General features: G+C 44.9%; 1 protein-coding gene across 3 annotated transcripts in view; it reads right to left on the minus strand.

Annotated features, from left to right (window-relative positions):
- Positions 1 to 864: 864 nt before the first annotated feature.
- Positions 865 to 22,259, minus strand: part of Slc36a4 (solute carrier family 36 member 4) — a 37,615-nt gene continuing 16,220 nt past the window's right edge. Inside the window, exons 2-11 of one of the 3 annotated variants that reach the window (XM_085689901.2) lie at positions 21,829 to 21,952; positions 20,814 to 20,904; positions 19,356 to 19,444; positions 17,779 to 17,874; positions 16,754 to 16,838; positions 14,439 to 14,666; positions 12,831 to 12,929; positions 10,184 to 10,353; positions 6,048 to 6,217; positions 865 to 4,994 (exon numbers count right to left, since the gene is read on the minus strand). In XM_085689901.2, the coding sequence (XP_085546027.1) occupies positions 4,690 to 4,994; positions 6,048 to 6,217; positions 10,184 to 10,353; positions 12,831 to 12,929; positions 14,439 to 14,666; positions 16,754 to 16,838; positions 17,779 to 17,874; positions 19,356 to 19,444; positions 20,814 to 20,904; positions 21,829 to 21,952 (1,457 nt within the window). In that variant the 3' untranslated portion in view covers positions 865 to 4,689. Of the gene's footprint in view, positions 4,995 to 6,047; positions 6,218 to 10,183; positions 10,354 to 12,830; positions 12,930 to 14,438; positions 14,667 to 16,753; positions 16,839 to 17,778; positions 17,875 to 19,355; positions 19,445 to 20,813; positions 20,905 to 21,828; positions 21,953 to 22,259 lie in introns of those variants that run through there. The other 2 variants (XM_048434167.3, XM_048434176.3) reach the window with 2 other exon arrangements.

The raw sequence follows: 22,259 nt of genomic DNA on the forward strand, positions 1-22,259 counted from the left end.
GCCTCAGTCTATTATGCGATGCCTGCCCAGGGTGCCTTACTCTTACTTTGTTGTCGGTTTGTTTTCAGTTCTTTCTCTTGAAGTTTCTCCTGCACTCCAAGATGCCATTGTGAAAGTTAACGGGAGCAGAATTCCTGGAGTCTCCGTTTCCTTTAGTAAGAGGTGGGATAAAGCTTTCAGAAACCACTGCCCTATTTTTATAAATCACGTGATATGACTGGCACCCAACTGCTTCAATGTTTTTTCAATGGCAAATAAAATCATAGATATCTTTGGTACAGCATGAGGTTTTAATACAGGAATACAATGCGCACTATTCAAGTCAGGGAGCTGACATGTTCATCATCTCAAACATCTATCAGTCCTTAGTGGTGGCGGCATTTAACGCCCAAGAGTTTTTGAAATTAAAAAAATCTAAATCTAATCTAAATTTAATCTAAATTAAAATCATCTAAAATCTACTCTTAGACCTTTGAGGCATTTAATAGCCATAAAGACTGTTTACACCATTCGTCATATGAAAACATTCAGGCATCTCTCTCACACACACAGTAATAACAATTAAATGAAATTTAAGCAACTAAAAAATAGGTGGGGACAGCAAGATGGCTACATGATTAAAGACGCTTGTCACGCAAGCCTGAGGACCCGCGTTTGATCCCACCCGTGTAAGATGAGAGCCAACTCCACAAAGTCGTCCTCTGAGCGCCACGTGTAGCATGTGCAGCCACACATCGGGTGTACACGTACGATAATAATAAATAAATTTGAAAACTTAAAAAAAACAAAACACTTTACTTGTGCATTTTTAGCTAGGATATTTTCCATTTTATTTAACCTTATAAATGAAAAACTTAAAAGGCATTTAATAGCAAGCAAAATAATTATACTTTATTGACAATTCAGAAGTCACAGTACTTTCAGACGCTTTCCAAATTGTTTTACAAAGAAGAATAAATTATAAGGACACAAGTCCAATGACACTTGACTTTCAATACAGCTAACACTAAAAAACAAAGATCTATAGCCTGACTTTTTCATGTCACGAACACGTTTTCCGTGTGATCATCATTCCGGTCCAATCTGTGGCAGAGTAGCTGAAATGGAGTCAGCTGTGAGTCCCTCTGGGGTGACATGCATGGATGCACCTAGGGAGTAGCCAGTTCTAACAGGAAATCTGAGCAGCTGGGTGATTTGTCATTTTGCTTGCTAGGCAATCAATTCTAGACCTAGACATATTTCTTTTATATGCTAGGTCTAAACCAAGCCGATCCAGGAAGTAAATCATGTGTGGTCAAGTACATGCAGTCATTTAATGAAAGGAAGCAGTCTGTTACCCTCCTAGACAAATTTCTCACATCTTCTTAATTAAGGGAAGAGAACTGAGCTGAGCTGATCAAAATAAACCCATTTCCAATATTTTATAATTTTACACTATTGATGTATTATATTTTAGCCAATGGTTTTATTGCTCTACGGTTAACATCGGTTGATATAAATAAGTGTATTTATTATCTCCATTGGCTTGTTCTGTATCTTTTCCATCCTGGAAGAAATACCTAATGTATGTTTCCAGCAATCACACTGGCATCTGTGGGGACTGAAGTGGAATGGGGAGCTGTTAAGACGTCATGAGACATGGCACCCATACACACTCAAGCTGACATGTTCTAGGACTAGGAACATATCAAAACTCAAACCCTGTCGGGTAGTTCACAAGTGCACCGCCATAAATGGATTACAAACACTCTAAGGAGACCATCTCACAAGACACTCTGGGCTTTGGTGACAAGTCAGAGAGAGCAGAACGGGAAGTAGTGGGGCACAACAAGAGCCAGTTTGCTTTCTGGAAACTCTCCCAGCTCCCGCTTCTTAACCTTAAAGAAACTGGGCCATGTGTTAAAAGCTGTGTGGGACCAGTGTTCTGACGAGTGCCCTCAGATGCCGGGGAACACTCTCTGGAGCCTCAGGAAACACAGGCAGGTGGCGAATGGCTGAGGCTAGCTCATGGCTTTCCTCTCACCGCCCCACAGTGGAGATGGCACCCACACAACGGACTAGCTTTCTGGGCAAGTTCCCAGTGTGATGGGAAGTAGCAAACATGAGTTCAACGTTGTGTGGCTGCTTCCCCATTTTGCAGGCCCCCAAACAAAAGAAACAGCTGCTAGAATCAAAATATCTTCTCCAAAAATCTTTAGAAAATTATGTAAAACTAAATATTATAGAAAAATGATGAAATGATAAATATATCTTTGGGCACCCTTAAAGAACAAGAGTGTATGCCTTTTACAGTCTGTATCTAAACAGTGTTTCACAATAAAACTGAACACTTTCTCCTTCTGTCAGCCTACGCTCCTTTCTGTCAAGGACTTCTCTTGTGTTGATAACCTGGGGACCCCCGCATGGGTGCTGGCACAGCAGCCCACTGTGCGGGAAATCCTGGCTGAGGAGATGTGCACAGGGCGGGTACAGACCTGAGAGTCCTGCAGTGACCCATTATGTAAAAGCCCATCACACGTGGTGAGTTCCACAAGTAACAGGTGGAGATGCAAAACTAAAACTGAGCGTGCACAGCGGAGTACGGCGCGAAGGCAGCTGACAAGAGCTCATAACCTCACCCACTGTCTCGGCACAAGTAGAGACTTGGAGTAACGATTTAACACAAAATATCATAAACAACTATTAGAAATATCTAACATAAAGGTTTTTAAAGTTTTGGTTCTTATGAATTCATACCAAAATAAAGCTTCTGATATATTTATAGGCTCACAGTTGAAGACAAAGTAATGACGTAAGCAAAGCTGAACCTGAATAAGTTAACGTATACATAGAAAAATAGAAAACTCCACAGAACTTGGTGACATCCAACAGACTAACGCACAGGAGAACCAAGAGCTGAGAAGTCCAGGAGACCCAGCACTCATTCCTTTAAACACCAGAATTCCCATCTTTATCGTCAAATGAGCTTGTTTGCCTTGGCTAGTGTGTTTGGAGATAGAAGGAAGGAGGTGTTTTTCACAACAAAGCCTGAAGCATCTCAGTATTTTCTAGACAGTTCCTAATTGTTTCAAGTCTCCTAAGAATGCATTTTGGGTCCCTCTGCCCATTCAGATCACGGGGGAGATTACAGTATGGAGCTGCTACAGAACGAGGATGATCCAAAATCCTGTACTTTTGTAACGTACCTGATTCCCAAAAACCCAGGGGGGAAGGGGGCAACTAGAATACTGCACAGCTAGCCAGCTGACCCTGCTGTTCATGGAGACCCCACCTCCTGTGGCTGGCAGGCTCCACAGCTAGCCAGCTGACCCTGCTGTTTAAGGAAATGTTAGCTTCTCTTCCTGTGTGAGGTCTATAAAGCCACAGGCAGGATTCTTGGATTTTTTCTGTCACATACATTCAAATATATCAGGCACACACTCTCAAAGATGAAAATATAATTGAATAAACTCTACACTAAATTAAGCTGTCTGTCATTTTTCATCTTTCTTGACTGTGACATGAAAAATGATTTAAAAAAAAATCTCTGCATGGAGTCAAATATCGGGTTCTCTTGACTAGGATAAGTGCTCTTGATGAAGTTACCTGACATTCTGAGATTCCATGTCCTACAATGGTAACCGCCCTGTCTTGACACATCTAGAATTAATTTGGAAGAGAGACTCTCAGCTGAGAAAATGTCTCTGTAAGACTAACCTGTAGGCAAGTCTGTGGGATAGTTCTCCGGATTGATGATCAATTTGGAAGGGCCCAGTCCACTGTGGGTGGCGCCACCTCTGGGCTGGTGGTGCCACCTCTGGGCTGGTGGTCCTGGGAGCTATAAGAAAGCAGGCTGAGCAAGCCATGAGCAGTATCGTCCCATAACTTCTGCATCAGCGCCTGCCTCCAGGTTCCTGCCCGGAGTTCTTGCCTTGACTTCCTCTGACGATGGCTATGATGTGGAACTATAAACTGAAATCCATTCTTGGTTCCCTAGGTTGCTTTTGGTCATAGTGCTGTGTCAGAGCAAGAGAAACCTCAGCTAAGACAGGAACTAAGGGAGGGGAATTCCAGAAACCTCGGCGGCCTTTTGCCCACAACCCAAACAGATCAGAACCTTGTTCAGTAATTCCCAGTGACTATGGAGCCCTACTGTCTGTAGAGCCTAACACTGAGGTGATTCTGGCTCTGCGAACTCTCTAATGTCTACACGACGGTCAGTGGGAACCGTCTGTCCTTCCAGGGGCTGTCAGAAGCATTACCCATGCAATAAAAATGCAACTGATGCATTTTCATACACATACACAGGAGGCTTACTTTGCTATTATGGGAATCTCCAGGAAGAGCCTATTAACAATGTCCCTATTTAATTTCCACAATGTTGAATGCCTTTATCTTCTCAATAGTGGCAAGAAAAATAATTTTTATTCAAAGTATTTCTTACAGAAACAAATAATAGGGTATGCTTATTGTTTTAAGTTTTAGATTTTAGTTTTTTTCAGTTTTTCAAAGCTAATTTTAAATTTTTCATTGTCATTAGATAAAAGCAAGAATCTGCCATAGTTTACCACAGCTGCAAAAGATGGCCAGTTCCCAGTCCAACTGCAATACTCTGCCAACTGAAACAAGAGTTTGGCACTGTGCTTAAGTGTATGGTGGTGACTGTACTGGTTCTTACTTTGCTGTTAGAATGGGACGACAACCAAAGGCTCACAGCCCAGAGGCTGCGCATGTGGAGTTCACATTCAGAGAGAGACTCTGGGAGGTGCCCGCTACAGCTACCGTAGTTGGATAAATAATCTCTTCAACAGTGACATACGTGCCCAACAAGAAGCCGACGACTCCGGTGAATGCTATGGCGATGTTTTTCAGGATCATCCATATGTTGTAATGCTCCTTAGAAAACGTAAGGATTTCCACGAGCGGCGGCAGGATGAGGGCCAGCGTGCTGCTGCTTACAGCCCCAACGAAGGAGATCACGATGTCGAGGCGAGGAATGAGAACAGCCCCGGCACCTATTAAAAAATGGCTTCTGTTGACATGGTCACTATACAAGGGACTAACTGTAGACAATCATCTTTGACAATGAAAGTGGTTAGCAGAAGTTACTGCTTCTGGGGAAACGGACATAATTTCTTCTGAGCTAAGGACGGACAAACTAGAGAAACACTTTCTGGACTCATCCTTATCAACAACATTTCTCATGTAAACTACTATTAAGTTTTTGCTATGAATTGGAGCATCTAATTCAGAGCACTGAGCTCCTCTGCCCGCCACACAGCAGAGTCAGTGTCATACGAAACAGCGCGGTGCGCCATGAATAGCCGGGAGCAGAGAGAGCATCAGTCCTTACAGCAGAGCTCTCACCAGCCTCTCCAGGACAGCACACCAGAGGGTGATGACCATGAGAACCAGGCCATGCTCCTGAGCAAGAGGAGTCAATGCAGGAGGCGAAATGAGTGGACAAAGCAGGGTGAGTTGTGTGGCAGTGAAAACCTGAATCCCAGAAACTGGGTTTCCGGGACAGAAGGTCATGAAATCCAGACCTGCCTGGGCTACATAGCAAGGACCTCAGAAACAACAAGATCTGGGGATTAATTTGGGGGTACAGTGCATGCCTGGCATGTTCAAGGCCTTTGTTTCTAGTACCAAAAAGCAAAAAAAACTGGATGAAATCTGGATGTACATATAGTTGCAAATCATCTCCCTAAGATGCTGTCTTTGAAGCAGAAAAATAAAGGCCACATTAACCACATGAGCAAAGCTGGCATTCTGAGGTGTACACTGAGCAGTACCCAGGGTGCCCCACTGTGGTATGTGGAGCAGTGCCCATCTCACTCCTGTGGAACTCTTGCTAAGGGTTAAAGGCTAAGCCAGGAGTGGTGGTGCAAACCTGCCATCTTGGAATTTGGGAAGCTGAGGTAGGAGGACTGAGTTTGAAGCTGCAATCTACACAAATGCAAACATAGCCCTGTGTCTTAAAAAAAAAATGCAAACTATATAATTTAAGTAGTTCTCATTTTAACACATGCAACTCAACTATTACGACAGTATGCACTGATACTTACAGGTGATACTAACCAAGAAGGACCGTAGCCCAAATTCACAGATGCGCCTCCATTTGGCATGAAGTCTGGCAGTGACTCCGGGGATAATGATCTCTGCTGGAACATAGAACTGAATTGAATAGGTCACGAAAATGCCAAAGGAATACAGAATTTTCACAGACCGATACAACCTGTTGGAAAAAAGAAATTCAACATTTAGTTTTTCTTAATGTGACTGACTTTCCTCTTTTTTAATTTTTTTAAATTTATTTATTAATTATGTATACAGCATTTTCCCTACATATATGCTACAGACCAGAAGAGGGCACCAGATCTCATTACAGATGGTTGTGAGCCACCATGTGGTTGCTGGGAATTGAACTCAGGACCTCTGAAAGAGCAGTCAGTGCTCTTAACCTCTGAGCCATCTCTCCAGCCCGCCCCCTCTTTTTTAATTTTTAGGAGCAAACAAGAAATAAACATCACAAGTCAGTTTAGAGGCCTCCTTGGCAAAGGTGAAAAGCCAACATTCTAGATGTGGTGGGGTCCAATGACAGTGCCAGCAGCCAGGAAGGCGGTGCAGGCCTGCTCTGAGTTCCACGTCCATCTGCACTACATACATAGAAATTTCTAGACCTGACTAGCGGCTACAGACTAAGAACTTTGTCTCAAGGAAGAAAAAAAAAAACACAAAGCCAAACAAAAACTAACCCCCACTAACTCCGCTTCTAGTCTTCATACGGACAACTCCTTCTGACCAGCCTGGTGAGCTGAGCAGGGACTTGGGGACACGGTGCTCAGAAGATCGTGTTTAGGGTCAAGCCAGGGCTCCGGCTGCACTCCGCCCCATGAAGACATTTTCAAAGCAATAATTTTTCAACTTTCTTTTAAAAACTTGAATATCCTTATATTTCTTTGAAATACTGAGTCACAGCCCGTGATCTACGTGTCAGATTAGGCTCTCAATCTGAGCTGTCTTTGCTCGACATTTCTGTTGGCAGAGAACACAGGAGGCAGACCTGAATCATCGCAACCAGCTGAGTTCTCGAAGCTGTGCTGCTGCCTGTTAAAATTCTCAGGGACAAGAGAACAGACTGGTTGCAGCCTGCTTGTGATGTAAACCTATCCCTCTGAGGTCAGGACTTCAAAAGTGCACATCAGTGTTCAGCTTTATATACGTCTTTAGAATTCTCCAATTACTCATTTTATGTGATTCACAGAGAGCTGCACAGACTAACAGGATCCAGTGTAGTCTGACAGGGCAAGACAGTACAGAGGCCATTTCAGGCTCAACTAGAATCTGACTGCCTTGATGGAGAAACCCGTGGAAAATCACCCAGCTCAATTCTAGGAAGCAAGGTCAAGACACTCCAGTTAACTTACCTCCAGCTTCTGTTAAACTACCTGCTTGTGCAAACCTTCTCTCCAGCTAACTGCTTATCTTAGCTTCTGTTGAACTGCTTGCTTACATAAAATCTCCCTCCTGCAGCTGCCTTTAAAAGCCCCTTGCTCTAAATGTTCAGGGCTACAGTTGGGTCCCAAATATTTGACTGTAGTCCCAGCCAGCTAACAATAAAGACTTTAAACTGTGCAAACTGTGTCTAAGTGGTCATCTCTGGAGGACTCCATGTGAAATTAAGGTGTGTACAAACTGTGTGATAATCCTTAGATTACAGCCTGGTGACGGCCCCTGCCAAAACTGAGCCTGCCCTTCACTGTTTTCTCTTTCATAATTCATTAATTTAGTATTTTACGTGTTTCGCCTACATGTATGTCTATGCACCATCTGAGTGTCTGGTGCCTTTGGAGGCCAGAAGGGGACATCAGATCCCCTGGAACTGGAATTACAAATGGCTGTGAGCTATCACCTGGGTACTGGGAATTGAACCAGGTCCTCTGGACGAGCAACAAGTTCTCTAAATTGCTGAGCCAATTCTCCAGCCCTCCTCAGGAAAAGCTTAGCAAATTCCTTTGTCTAGAGAAAGCAACGTTTTCAGTGAAGTGTAGGGAATGGTGGGCTCATGAGAATCAGAGCAACAATAAGCCTACGCCTCTGAGCTATCAATGATAAAATTAGTACACTGTATTTCAATATTTTAACATGTTGACTTTTTAAAATATTTTTATATTTAAAATAATCTAAAGAAATACCCACTTGCATGTTTTAAGAATGAACTAGAACGGCTGGGGTGTGCGTGACTCGGGCTGAGTTAAGGGGCTGGGCCCCAGCTGGGGCAGTGAGCACTTCCTGGGTTCTCTCTCTGTGGAAACGGCTAGGGCCATGCCTCTCCGACAGAGTGAAGCACAGGGAAAAGTGCTTCTCCCTGGAATAAATCCCATTATCCTAAAAGGATATACAGGACTCTACTTTCGACAGAGGCATTAATTAGGGCTTAAGCTTATTTCTGACATCTTAAGACCTCCGCCTTAAGAAGTGTAAACAGCTCTCTAGTCTGACCGAATGAGAATTCAACAAGCTTTGCCACAGTGTGTTCCTCTTAGGAGCAGACGAAGTAGGACTGAGTAAAAGTAAATTTGAAAATATGGCAAATAACATAATTAGGAACAAGAAAAGTCCTCGGGGCTGGAAATGATAAATCTTAACTTAAAAATTACCCAAGGACATATTTAGTTAGGGCCTTAATATAACTATGAATGGTTGTGGCTGAAAATATGCAAAATTACCAAATGATTGTTTTTTCACGTTCTGATAAACAGTTGTAGAGAACTAAACAAATATTCTTGTTAGTTCATTAATCACTTAAAAGAGGAACATTATTTTTTCCTAATTACTGTTATGTGTTCAAAGTATGGCTGATAATATAGTTTAAAATGAAAACACTATTTTTGCATACAAATATAGTTGCATTCCACGGACAGAAAGCTGGAGTTGACAGGCTAACCCTGGCTAGTGTCACCACGGATCCATGTGCCGCACTCTTATCTCGTGTGCAGTGGAGCACTGCTCCAATGTCTTCTTCACACACACATGCTGGAGACATAGGCACTACACAGACTGTTTCCCAACCCCGGAAGGGTAATATGGCGAAGACCGTGTTCAAACGTTTCTAAAGCCCATTTATTTTAAATATTTATTTATTTAGTTTACAATATTCTGTCTGTGTGTGTGCCTGCAGGCCAGAAGAGGGCACCAGATCTCATTACAGATGGTTGTGAGCCACCATGTGGTTGCTGGGAATTGAACTCAGAACCTTTGAAAGAGCAGGCAATGCTTTTAACCTCTGAGCCATCTCTCTAGCCCCCAAGCCCATTTATTTTTACAGTTGGCATCTGTGCTTTCAACAATACTTAACAGTTTCTCTCAACTTTTCAACCTCTGCACTTCGATTTTAAGTATCCACAGAGCTGTGCATTCTGAGTTGCACACAGGAGACATGAGGAAACACCTAATTCCAGGGCCATTCTGCACGCTCACTTTCCAGAACACTCTAACCTTTGAAGGGACAGTACCACCCTGTATCTCTCAGCCAGGGGACTATTAGCTCCTATTACCTTCCCAGGTCCACAAAGCTGACTACAAACCAGAGGACAGGCTGCACCCAGCCGCCCTGTGAGGAGGTTACAGCAGACTCTTTCTCGAGGAAATCTCTCTCTACCCTGACTTGCTCCCCTACTTTTCAAGATGTCGACTGCATCTACTGACGTCAGCTGAAAATCAGATGACTTGCTAGGCTTTCTTGAGGCTAAACTATGCCTGAATGGTCTCTGGGTCACCAAGTCCCAACTTGCTCTGTTCTGACTTGAGAACCACAGCAAGCAGGCGTCAGGGAAGAGCTGTGCTGTGGGGAAGGGAAGGGCAAGTCACACGCCCAAGCGTGAACTGGCAATATACACAGCTTGCCTTCATACACTCCTGCCCCAGTCCTTCCCCGTGTCTCAGCTGGAATCAGGGGCATCTATCTGTCTGCATGCTTTCTCTCTGGTTCCTTCTCCAGTAAGATTCTCCTTAAATACTTCTGCGAATAAAGACTGTTACTGTTTCTACCCATGTCTCCTATCTGAGATTTTTAAAGCCTGCCAAATGCATTTTTAGTTCCACAAATAATGAAATCATGAAAAAGTTCCAATGCTCAAATCATCAAATCTTGGTGAATACAAAACACATAAACTGTGACTGGTGAGTCACCTCTACCTACCACATGTCCTGCGGCAGATTCAGTGTAATGCTGCCCTTGATGTCATCACGGAAACACATGTAGCCTAAAGTGGCCAAGCTGATGTACAGCACTGTGACGATCGCCATGCCGATGTTCAGGGCCTGCGGGAAGCGTTTGGACTCCTTCATTTGGTTTTCCAGGGGAAGCACCTAAATGGAGAATGCAGAACACAGCTATTTTTGGAGGAACGGGACACGGAAACTTCAGAATAGTGAGGGTAACTAGAAAAACTGATCGTTTGTCGTATCGTGTGTAAAATCTTTTCTTCATTCCACATATACATGCTATTGTTCTTTGTGATGTGTGGACAATCTATGTATGTATGCTTGTGTGTGTGTGTGTGTGTGTGTGTGTGTGTGTGTGGCTGATGTCAGTTTTTCCACTATTGTTTTCTACCTTAGTTTTCCCCCTCTTAGGTCCGTTTACAGAGTGTCTCACTATGTAGCCTTGGCTAGTCTGTAGACCACTTTGTATACTTGGTTAGTCTGCAGGCCACTATGTATACTTGGCTAGTCTGCAGACCACTGTGTATACTTGGCTAGTCTGCAGACCACTGTGTATACTCGGCTAGTCTGCAGACCACTGTGTATACTCGGCTAGTCTGCAGACCACTGTGTATACTCGGCTAGTCTGCAGACCACTGTGTATACTCGGCTAGTCTGCAGACCACTATGTATACTTGGCTAGTCTGCAGACCAGCCTGGCCTCAAGCTCACAGACATCCATCTGCCTCTGCCTCCCACATTCCGGGAGTAAAGGCATGTGCCACCACACCAAACTTTCACCTTGCTTTTTGAGACAGATCTCACTGAACCTGGAGCTTCCTGGTTGAGCTAAACCGTCCATCTGCGAGCAATAGGGATCCACCAGTCTCCATGTCCCAGCACCAGCATTACACCTGCACCAGCTTTTTATGTGGGGGATGGGCTCATCCTTATGCAACAAGCACTTACCAACACACCCTCCTCCTCAGCCCCTGCACTCAGGAGATTTTTATATTACATTATTTTTTTTTTGATTCCTAAAAAAATTTGAAGATCAGATCTCAGCAGGCAACCTGCAGATTATTTTTATACACCATTTCTGGTTAGATTAATTTTAGATTTGCTTTGTTTTTTAAATGCAGAGGGAAACAGATGGCTCCCACATGCCCCCAGAGCAGCTCTCCCACCATTAACACTTTATATTGCAGGTTGTCACACTGAGCCAACACTGGCCAACCAGAGTGACCCAACTCCGAATTCTGCTTCAATTTCTCGAGCTATCCCAGGGATGGCCTTCTCTGCAGCAGGAGCCCACCCAGGATGCCACACTGAGTCTGTCAGTAGCTCCCTCGGTCACAAACAACTGTAACTCCAATTTCAAGGCTCAGCAGCCTCTCCTGGCCTCCACGGAAACCGGGCATGCACTTGGTGCACAGACATGCTTGCAGGCAAAACAACCCCAACACACGATAGAAAAAAATGCTAGAATATGTGGGACACAAACAAAACAAACTTGTCTATGAGTTCCACTTTCTGAAGTTATGTTATATTTACAAAAGTTTTCAGAATAATGCTTTAAGGATTTTATAGGCTTGAAATTTTTCCCAATAAAAATGCTAAAAAAAAATCTAGCTTAATATTGTAACTTAAACTTGTTAAGATTCAGGCATTATGATGGCCTGTCACCTGACAGGATGCACTCAGGCAGTTCCCTGGCCAGCCTAGGGTCCTACAGCTGCCGTGTCACTGTGTAGTATGCACGCAGGCACAAAAGGTCCCTTTATTTTAACAGACAAGTTCTGCCCATTCAGGCTCTCTCTCTTTCCTTCTGAAAAAGCAAGCAGGTCTCTCTCTCTCTCTCTCTCTCTCTTTCTCTCTCTCTCTCTCTCTCTCTCTGTGTGTGTGTGTGTGTGTATGTGTGTGTGTGTGTGTGTGTGTGTGTGTGACTCTCGGTCTCTCTTCCTTCCCTTCCCCCACTCCCTCTTTCTCAATAAATCTCCCATGGAAGCGCTGCATGGTGGGGTCTGTCTCTCACCTGCCGCATGGCCCCTTGGCTGGCCAAGGTCCCTCTTCCACACAATCATATCAAATCTACCAAGGAAAAGACTTAGAGAACCTAAGAAACATGTCTAAGAATAAGTTTCTGGTCAGTAGAAAAACCAAACTACCTGACTGCTAGGTCTCAGACCTAGAACAGGTCTCATTCAGTTCCTGGGGCTCCTCCCAGCACCCCTCACCTCACCCTACTTGAAACCTCTCCCTCCCAGGGGCTGGGATCCTCCAACCTGATTCCTACACAAGCCATTTGGCTATGCTGGCCTCTTGGCCTAGGCCTGGGGCTCCTCCCTTGCTCCCCCCACGCCCTCCTCTGCACTCAGGGTCTGGTTTAGCTGGCCGGTTCCCTTCAGCCTGGACTCCTCCCTCTGCTGTTCTCACCCCTGTATCTACAGTTCCCATCTCCACACCTTAGGGGCCTCCTTTTCTCTCATTTTTTTCACTCACCCACCAAACTGGGAGTCATGTTCTATGAATACAAGAAACTAAGCCCCACCCCAGCCCCCCAAAAACATGTATTTTTATACAGTTTGACTATAAAAACTCTTGTGTTAAGAGTTTAAAGACAAGTAATGGCTAATTCTCACCACTCCTATGCCTTCAAAAGCAAACACAGCAGTACCAAAAAACAGTGGGTATTTCTTCCAACCGGCCACAACTGGAAGATTGTGGGGATCTGGCATGTTCTGCAGAAAAGAGAAAAAAAAGAAAAAAGAAACCAAGTTACAGTTTTATCAAATGCAAATTATTTAAAATTAAAGAGGAAAATCGTGTTCTCTCCGGCTTCACAGAGCAGCTGAGCTTATGAATCTCAGTAAACATTTTCCATCCTCCGTTAAGGGTTCCGCTATTAGGATACAGCCAATGAGACAACGGCTGCCCTTGTGTCACTGGCCGGTCCCAGGCCACCCCTGGGCTACGTCTCCTCCACACCACAACTACGCAGGCGTACTCAGAAGCCAGAGCCCACAGTCACCAGGCACTGCTGTAATCTCCATGCACCCCTACTTCATCAGTTCCTAGGACACCTGGATCCTGACCACTGCCCTAACTGCCCCTGTGCAGGTCTCCTGGTTTTGGTGTGTGCTCTGGTATGACACACACAGCCTACTCCCCGTGCGGATGACCCCACCACCATTCATTACGTAATGCTTCCACTCTCTAGAATCTAGACAGGACTGTAACACACCTGCTTCAAACCTCTGACCACAACGGCCTTTCCTCCGGACTCCCTAGTCTGCCCCCCCACCACAATCTTCTCTGAAGTAGAACTCATGGCCGAGGAAAGAGGCTGTGCAAACCAGAGTGTGAAAGCATGGGGGTGATGTGGGCAACGTGGAGGCTGCTGGTGGTTGAGGCGCATGTAGAATTCCATGCTATGAAGAGATGTGTGACGGGGAAGCCAGGGTAGGGTGAGCAGGATGCTATGTCAGCCACTTCCCTGTGCCCTCCCTCCGCTAACGGATCCACCTTCTCCACCCCACCAAGTCAAACCGTCCAGCTACGCAATGTGGATGTCAGTAAGGCTCAGGCAGCCTCCTTCCCAACCAAGCCTGTTTGAGAATCCAGAGGGAGGAAAAGTGAAACGGACCTGGTGTATGAGTTTCTGTGAACTGTTTGGAAATCTTATGATTATTTCGGAATAATATCTTTGATAGATTAGATCATGAGGAAATAACACAGCATCTTCGACTATCTTGGGGTCCCTGGTCTCTGCCTAACATAACTGGGTTAAGAGTCCGGAGACTTCAAACAGTGACCTCAGTTCTGACTGCTGCATGGTCTTCAAACAAAGAGTCACAGACGTGCGCCACGGCAGTGGACTGCATGTCAAAGCAAGCGAAAGGCTTACAGAATTACATTCGTACCCATCGTTGTGACTCAAAGGTAAAAAAACCCACAGTAACTCAATGTGCTGTCACGGGAGGCTCTATACAGGAGCACAACGCTCAATCTCACACGAGCGCCAACAGGGAAGGTGGGGTGTTTGGGAACACTGATGCGAACCCACAAGCATCCTCGTGAACATTCAGGCCAGATGTGGCCTCTCAGCGTCTACATTAACATTATCCCCTGCAGGGAAATCAACAATGGCTGCCTGTCTGTGTGCCATGTGTGGGACAGGTCTCTCCACGTCACCACCAAACAAAACTTCACGTACATGGGAACGAGATGGTTGCTCAGAGCACACTTACCCTGACAACATACTGGTAAATTATCACAAGGCTGGCGGCCATGGAAACGTTGGCAAGGAAGGAAAGAATGAAGAGATTCTTCAGCTCACGAATGAAGACCAAGAGAATTATAAACGGGAGGAAGCAGAGCATATAGACCCTGAGGTCCACACTTCTTCTCTCACAGGCAAGAGATGGATCTGTGCTGTTAGAAACCAGCACTGAGCTCCCTAGGAGGCCTTCGTGAACCTGCAGGACAGTCACCGGGAAGGAAGAGGAAGGAGATTACCCATCCGCTTACAGTCACAACAGACAGCTAAAATAGAACTCACACCCTCGATGATCAAGTCCCATGACAGCAGTGACCAGTGAGGTCATCCTGCAGTGTAGACAGTGGCGACCAGTGAGATCATCCCGCAGTGTAGACAGCGGCGACCAGTGATGTCATCCCGCAGTGTCTAACTGTGACAGTGGCGACCAGTGAGGTCATCCCGCAGTATAGACAGCGGCGACCAGTGAGGTCATCCCGCAGTGTAGGCAGTGGTGACCAGTGAGGTCATCCCTCAGTGTCTAACAACGACGGTGGTGACCAGTGAGGTCATCCCGCAGTGTAGACAGCGGCGACCAGTGAGGTCATCCCGCAGTGTAGACAGTGGTGACCAGTGAGGTCATCCCTCAGTGTCTAACAACGACGGTGGTGACCAGTGAGGTCATCCCGCAGTGTAGACAGTGGTGACCAGTGAGGTCATCCCTCAGTCTCTAACAATGACGGTGGTGACCAGTGAGGTCATCCCGCAGTGTAGACAGTGGCGACCAGTGAGGTCATCCCGCAGTGTCTAATGCAATGGTGGTGACCAGTGAGGTCATCCCACAGTGTCTAACAATGACGGTGGTGACCAGTTGACCAGTAAGGTTCACCAGTGTGTGAACACTGTGCACACTGCCAAGAGCAACAGTTTCCAATCTTACACTTCTGTGACCACGCCTGCCCTGCCCATGTGGGTGCTCCTTGCTGCCTCGGGCTGTTTTCTGAAGTCTGACTGCATGTTTTTCTGTGTTTCCGCTTTATGCTTCTAAAGGCCTTTCATCTTTCCAGCTAGAAAAGACAATTTCTCCTCCCAACCAGCCAGAGAGCCACTTCTTCTACCTCATCTCCCCATGTCTTAAAGTCTCCATTAAACTCTAGAACAGACAATGTTTCATAAGAGAAAGTCATTAAAAGCCCTTAGATGTTTCTTCCCTCTCCCTCTCCCCAACACCACACACACACACACACCCTACCCAGTGATAAAAATCATCACCCACAGTGGCTAACCAGGTGGGGCAGTACATAACTGGAAACCTAACGCTTACAAAAAGAGACACCAAGATCCTGAGTTCAAGGCCATGCACAGCTAACAAACAAGATACTAGGGTAGCAACTATGACCAGGGGCTCCATTTTAGGAAAATGGCCAGTAAGCTCAGGGGATGTCAATCATGTGCACAAGACTTCCCAGGCATTACTCCTGGGAAACTGTGACAGCTAATGCCGTGTAACAGTTCATAAACCCCGGGCACTGCTCCTAGGGTCACACAGGGCTTGTTGGCTGCTCTCTTGGGAGAACAAGAACCCAGCAATGCCCAGTCACGGTGGTCACATCTGTGGTCCTGGCACTTGGGAGGTAAATGCAAGAGGATAAAAAGGTTCAAGGCCAGGCTGAGCTACACAGGAAGTTCAACATGAGCCTGAATTAGGTGAGACCATCTCAAAAGCAAGTAAAAATGGTGGGGATGGGACAAGGCTCCATCCCAGCCATCTTGCCTGATCCCAGACAGACTCCTGTCCTCACGTTCCACGTGAAAGACGGCAGGATGGCATGTGTCTTCAGATCCTTTGTCAACAACGGCAGCTACTGGGCCTTAGGGAGAAACACTCTCCCTCTGCCCCATGTTTTCAGCTGCTGCCTGCTGTCCTGTACCTCCCACACAGAACATCAACATGAAGAATGTGACCCCAAGTATCCAGGTGCATACTTTTGAGATCTGAATTTGAAATAATCAAGAAATAGTAAGCCACACCACATTCTGGTCAAAAAAGAAAAAAGAAAAAAAAGAGCATGGATTTCATATCCTGTCAGGCGTAACAATACCAGTGACGATAACATCAGAAATCCAACTTGTATAAGAGACACCAAAGACAAATCTATAAAAATGACAGCAAGTGAAACACAGTTATCTTCAACCACGAGAAGAGACGTGCTGCAACAAGGTAGCAAAGCAAGCCTCTCCCCGACTGCAGAGACAACTCACTTGTTTCACATTCTCAGCCCCTCCCCGACCGCAGAGATGACTCACTTGTTTCACATTCTCAGCTAAGAAGACAATGTAGACGCTGCAGAATCCCAGCTGCGTTATCACCAGAAAAAAGTCGACCACGCTCCTGAAAACAGTCACAGAAAGAAGTGTCACGCTCCTGAAAACAGTCACAGAAAGAAGTGGCAGCAGGCCTCATTTCTCATTTAGCTATTCTAAAACATTTTATAATAGCATTTCTTCTTTTTCTTCCTAAGATCATGACCACTAGATATTTGTCTCCTGTGAAGACCACGTCAGTCAGTAAGGCGCTAGACATGACAGTGAACGTACACTTCACTCGGTTCAAAGGCAAAGATTTTTACATCACTTCCTACTTCTGCGATTCTGCTGTGTAAGAACAGCTGCTTGTAAAATGATTCCACAGAACTATGTTGGGGCTTGGGGTGTGGCTCACGATGGAGCCTAGTGTATCCAAGGACCTCCATTCGAGCATCAGCACTGGAGAAGAATTCATGTCTGGACTATACCATCCCCTCTGCTTCTCAAGACTGCCCTCACACCAGCTCAGTGTATTTCCACCCTTCTAGACTCCTGGCATTTGCACAAAAGGGAAGCACATTTGCTACTTCCTAAACCAGTAAGAATGCAGAATGCAAGAGGACTGGAAGCATCTTTGGTAAATTTTCTCTGTTGTTATTTTATAAGAAGATGCTCTAGAAAGTTCTAAAACACAAAACAGTTATGTAGAAAGAGGGAGCAATTATTGCCAGATGTCATCTGGACGTGGCAGGCCCCAGGTACAACATCATGCACGCTGGTCTTGGAGCAAGAGAGAGTACAGTATCAGACTGACTGATTGGTGACTTATAACTCCTGTCAACGGCCATCACCATCATAAAACAGTCAACAGGCAGAGACTAGAACCAGAGTCTTTTCCAACTGTAAGGACCACTTACTGCATTCCCACAACTCTGTCATACTTTGAGTTATGTCTTATTCAATGAAAACAGTTAAAATTAGCATAACTTCAGCACAGAGACATCAGAAACAAAGCCAGTGCTCACCGCCCCCACGCTGCCTGCCGCTGAAGACAACTCCACGGGCTGGCCTCCATGGCAAAACTCACAGTGTCACTGTACCCCAGTGTTGACTTCTTAAACCTGCAATTTAATGGCATACAACAGAGGGAAGCATTAAATTGGTCTATAAGACCATCCCATGAAAACAGCATCACATACAGAGATGTGTGAGCTCAGGATATACATTAGCAGGTCTGTTTGCAAAGAGCAAATAAATATCTGTGTGCCCACGAACGTGAGTGAAGCAATTTCAAAATATCATCTGCCCTGTTGCAGGCATACAAAGTTTTATTTGCTGCTGTAGTTTTCCTATCTGTAGAGTTCAGACAGCTTTGTATTGGTGCTTCATTGATTTAAATACTTCAAGCACCTAAACACACCAAGTCTACGGCTCATCCGTAGATGGACACCCTGTGACAGCACCATGTAACAGTCCCAGAGACACGGACTCACGCAATCTCCAGAATCTCTGTGAGGCCAGTGTCACTCTCTGTTCCCTACTCCATGTCTTTTTTAGAGTGTGCATCATTATTTAAACAACGTACATGATACAAACAGTTTCGAGAACATTTAATTACAATGCTGGGGCCAGACCACTGGTTTGCTATAACATGAAGCATTTTTAAAGGCCGATTTATTGTCCAGTATAACACTTCATGATATAGAACTAAAAGGGAATCTTTTATTTTTCTAAGCTCTGCCCCAAACTGAATCACCAATGAACTGAAGACCCAGAGCCCTCATGGCGAGTGCACAGCCATGAATACCAGAAATGCCCATCCCTCCCCCCTCTCCCCCGTTAGAACACCTTTTGAATGTCTACAGTCACAATGACTCAGCAGCTAAAGGACTTGTCACAAAAGCCCCCAACAGCGCGGGTTCAAGCCAGGAAAGGGGAGGAAAGTACCGACTGCACAGTGTCCTCTCATGTCCCCATGTTCACTGTGTCATACAAGTCCTACACACATATATCACATACACACAGACAATATCCAACATGAGGAAAGAAAGGACAGGCATCCCTTCTTACCCACAAGGTCCTCGTGTGTGGGTTAACTAACTGCACACGGAAAATTCATGAAAAATCATGTCTGTGATATTTACATACACAACTTTAATTCTTCTTGTCATTTGGTGAACACTTTAGAGTAATAATGTGCATAGCACTGACACTGTATTAAAAATGATTACAGCATCTGGAAGGTTGTACATCATCTTCTGTGAGGGACGTGAGCACTTGCAGGTTTCCATGGGGATCCTGGAACCAGTTCTCTAAGAACACCAAGGGATGACTATGGACAGACGCTGACCACATTAACTGCAGAAAATGCTGGCCTGTGCCATGTCCTCCGCATTAGCTGCAGAAAATGCTGGCCTGTGCCATGGTTCTCCACATTAGCTGCAGAAAATGCTGGTCTGTGTCATGGTAATTATTAGCTGTATCAGGCAGCAGAAGAAAACAACCTCCAGACGCAAAGCACAATAGATACATGAGACAATGATGCTCTAAGCAAATAGAAGCTTTACAATGAATCAAATCAACTTAATGAGTCCACATTTACCTCTGACATAGAAAGTGACTGCAACGTACCAATATGTGCATACAGTGGACGGAAATAATTCCTATAAACACAAGGCTGATTGGTCCAAGCTGTGGAGAAGAAAACATGGAAGACTGAAATATTCATTTTTAAAAAAGTGAGTGAGCTTTTAAGCAATGAGTCAATGGCCAATTCATTTACAATGAGAAAACTGTTAAATCCATTGATTAAATTGCCATAGGCATGAGGAAAATTAGTAATTTTAACACAGAGACTTTTTCAGGTAATATTTTAGAACGTGATGCTATCTTGCAGACTTGATGACTAAAGCCTGGGTTACTGAGTACAGACACTCAGCAAGGAATACAGAATACGATGTCACATCCAGCGCCGGAGGACAAATCTATGGAATCAGTGTCCACCTCTGTAGTACACACTTACATCCCTGTCTACACACACACACACACACACAAAGATCTTTAACCTTCTACAGATTGCGCTTAGAGAACCCACATATGTGTCAAGGACAGCACTTAGAGGATAGCTGTTTCAAACAGTTCATGACAAGTTTCCAGTGTGTGCTCTCCAGACTCAAGGGATGCCTGGATCAGGGTGGGTAAATGACTCAAAGGGATGCCTGGATCAGGGTGGGTAGCAGATTCAAGGGATGCCTGGATCAGGGAGGGCAGCAGACTCAAAGGGATGCCTGGATCAGGGTGGGTAGCAGACTCAAAGGGATGCCTGGATCAGGGTGGGTAGCAGATTCAAGGGATGCCTGGATCAGGGTGGGTAGCAGACTCAAAGGGATGCCTGGGTCAGGGTGGGTAGCAGACTCAAAGGGATGCCTGGATCAGGTTGGGTAGCAGAATCAGGCAAAGCTTACTTGAACAATCAAAATTCCTTTACACACAGGACTGTTAAACCCAGAAAAATGGGATAGCTACAACCTCTATGGAAACCAATACATTTCAAAGGTTATGTCTAATTTAGTTCATCCATGAACCTGCCTCAACATGGTTTTCAAATGCAGCAATTATACTGTCTCTAGCACTGTTTTGATATCTGTGTTTAAAAGACGTTACTCATTTCAACTATTTTCAATCATTTTCTTAGATAGGAATACTGCATGCATACTTATTGTGACTCTAAAATACTAAGGAAGTTACACCATGAATATAATCCATTCCCTTAATGTATTAGCTGTTGTGGGCACACTGCTTCAGCCACTGACAGCCCGCCGAAAATGAGACACACCCATCTTCAGAAATCAAGACCTGGGTTAGGTTTGAGAGTCTGTTGTTGCTAAGTGTTAAAAATAAGCAATCACATAGAGATGAAAACAGTAATTCCCACTCTGGCTTAGGTACCATGATTACAGTTCACATAATTATACCAGAACAATAGTCAACGGCCACCTACATGCCACCTGCCCAGGTAACAACTAACTCTCTCCGGTGTGGAGAGCACAGACAGCCTTACCACAATGCCGGCATTCTTTATTGCCAACGGGAGTCCTAAAAGGCCGGTTCCAATGTTTCCCTTAAGAAGATGCATCAGCGTCTGCATGAATCTGGAAGGAGAAAGCCGTAAGATTTTTAAACGTTCGACCTAGGGACCTCGGCAATGGACAAAGCAATGGTTTCCATCCCACCATCAGGCACGAGGACACCCTAGGGTCGAGTCCCATCTTTACTCAATAAAAGCCAAGTACAAAGAATTACTGTGGAAATTAAACAAAACATTTCAGTCAGTGTTGAGCATGTAGTACAGTGATTTAAATCTGGCTTTCTTATAATCTGCTTTGTGTCGAGAACTCTGAGGATCTGGCTGGTAAAACAGGACTTACTGGCGCTGGTTACTATGGTTCTAAACATTTGATCTATGATTGTCACCCTAAAAGTAAGTTATAAAAAATTATTATACAAGTTTTAACACTATACTCAGGTAAAGTAATTTCTATTATCACGAGCTCCCTCAGGACTTGACTGGAGGAGGTCTTCCTGACCAAGAAGAAACAAACTGAAGTTAAGAGAAGCATAATCTTCAAACTCATGGAAGAAAAATAACTGGCGAGACTTACTCAGTATTTTAGTTCATACAGGATCAAATTTCAGGTGAGTATGTTTAACCACTAAGTTACTACTAAAGCATAGATTCGGTGATGACAAGACACCAACAGGCTTTATAACCTGCTCTGCCAGCAGCCTACCTCCTCATTCTGCACGAGCCCCACCCTCCTAACACTTAACCCTTCTGTCTCCTCGCTGGCATCGTTCTTTGAGGGACACAGGATTTGATCTCTCTCACCACTGGAGAAATCCCCATGCTGCTTAGTATCCTGATATCCTTCTCTCATATACTGAAAACATCTAGGAATCTGACTCCTCATCTTCTGAATCATCTCTGTCATCTGTAGCATCCTGTCACACACCCAGAGCTGTGGGAGACTAAGAAATGCACAGTGTCCAGCAGAGCCGAGGGCCCACGCACTTACGAAATCCCATGCTGCCCGTCAAGCTGGTAGTGCTTCTGCACCGGCAGGATCATCTGTTCCTGCTCCTCGTCCGACGTCCCATCGAAATTCTGCTCGTTTATTAAGGGCCTCATCACGTCCATATCTGAAAAACAGAAACAGTCCTGTACCACTGCTTGTAAATCTGAGGTAAGGCTACAACTCGTGAATTTTTAAATATTAGGAAGTATCAGGCTAGAGAGACGAAATGGCTCACTGGATAAAAACAACTGACTCACAAGTTTAAGGACCTGAGTTCTGATCCCTGGGACTCACAAAGAAGCCAGGTAGCCATGGCAGCTGCTTGTAATATTTGCACTAGGAAGACACAAAGACAACAAGCTGAGTGGTTAACCAGACTAGGAAGATACTATAACCTCCGAATCCAGTGAAAGATCCTTTATCTATAAATA

Source organism: Myodes glareolus, chromosome 4 (assembly GCF_982192425.1).
Source record: "Myodes glareolus chromosome 4, mMyoGla1.1, whole genome shotgun sequence".
Lineage (NCBI taxonomy): Eukaryota > Metazoa > Chordata > Mammalia > Rodentia > Cricetidae > Myodes > Myodes glareolus.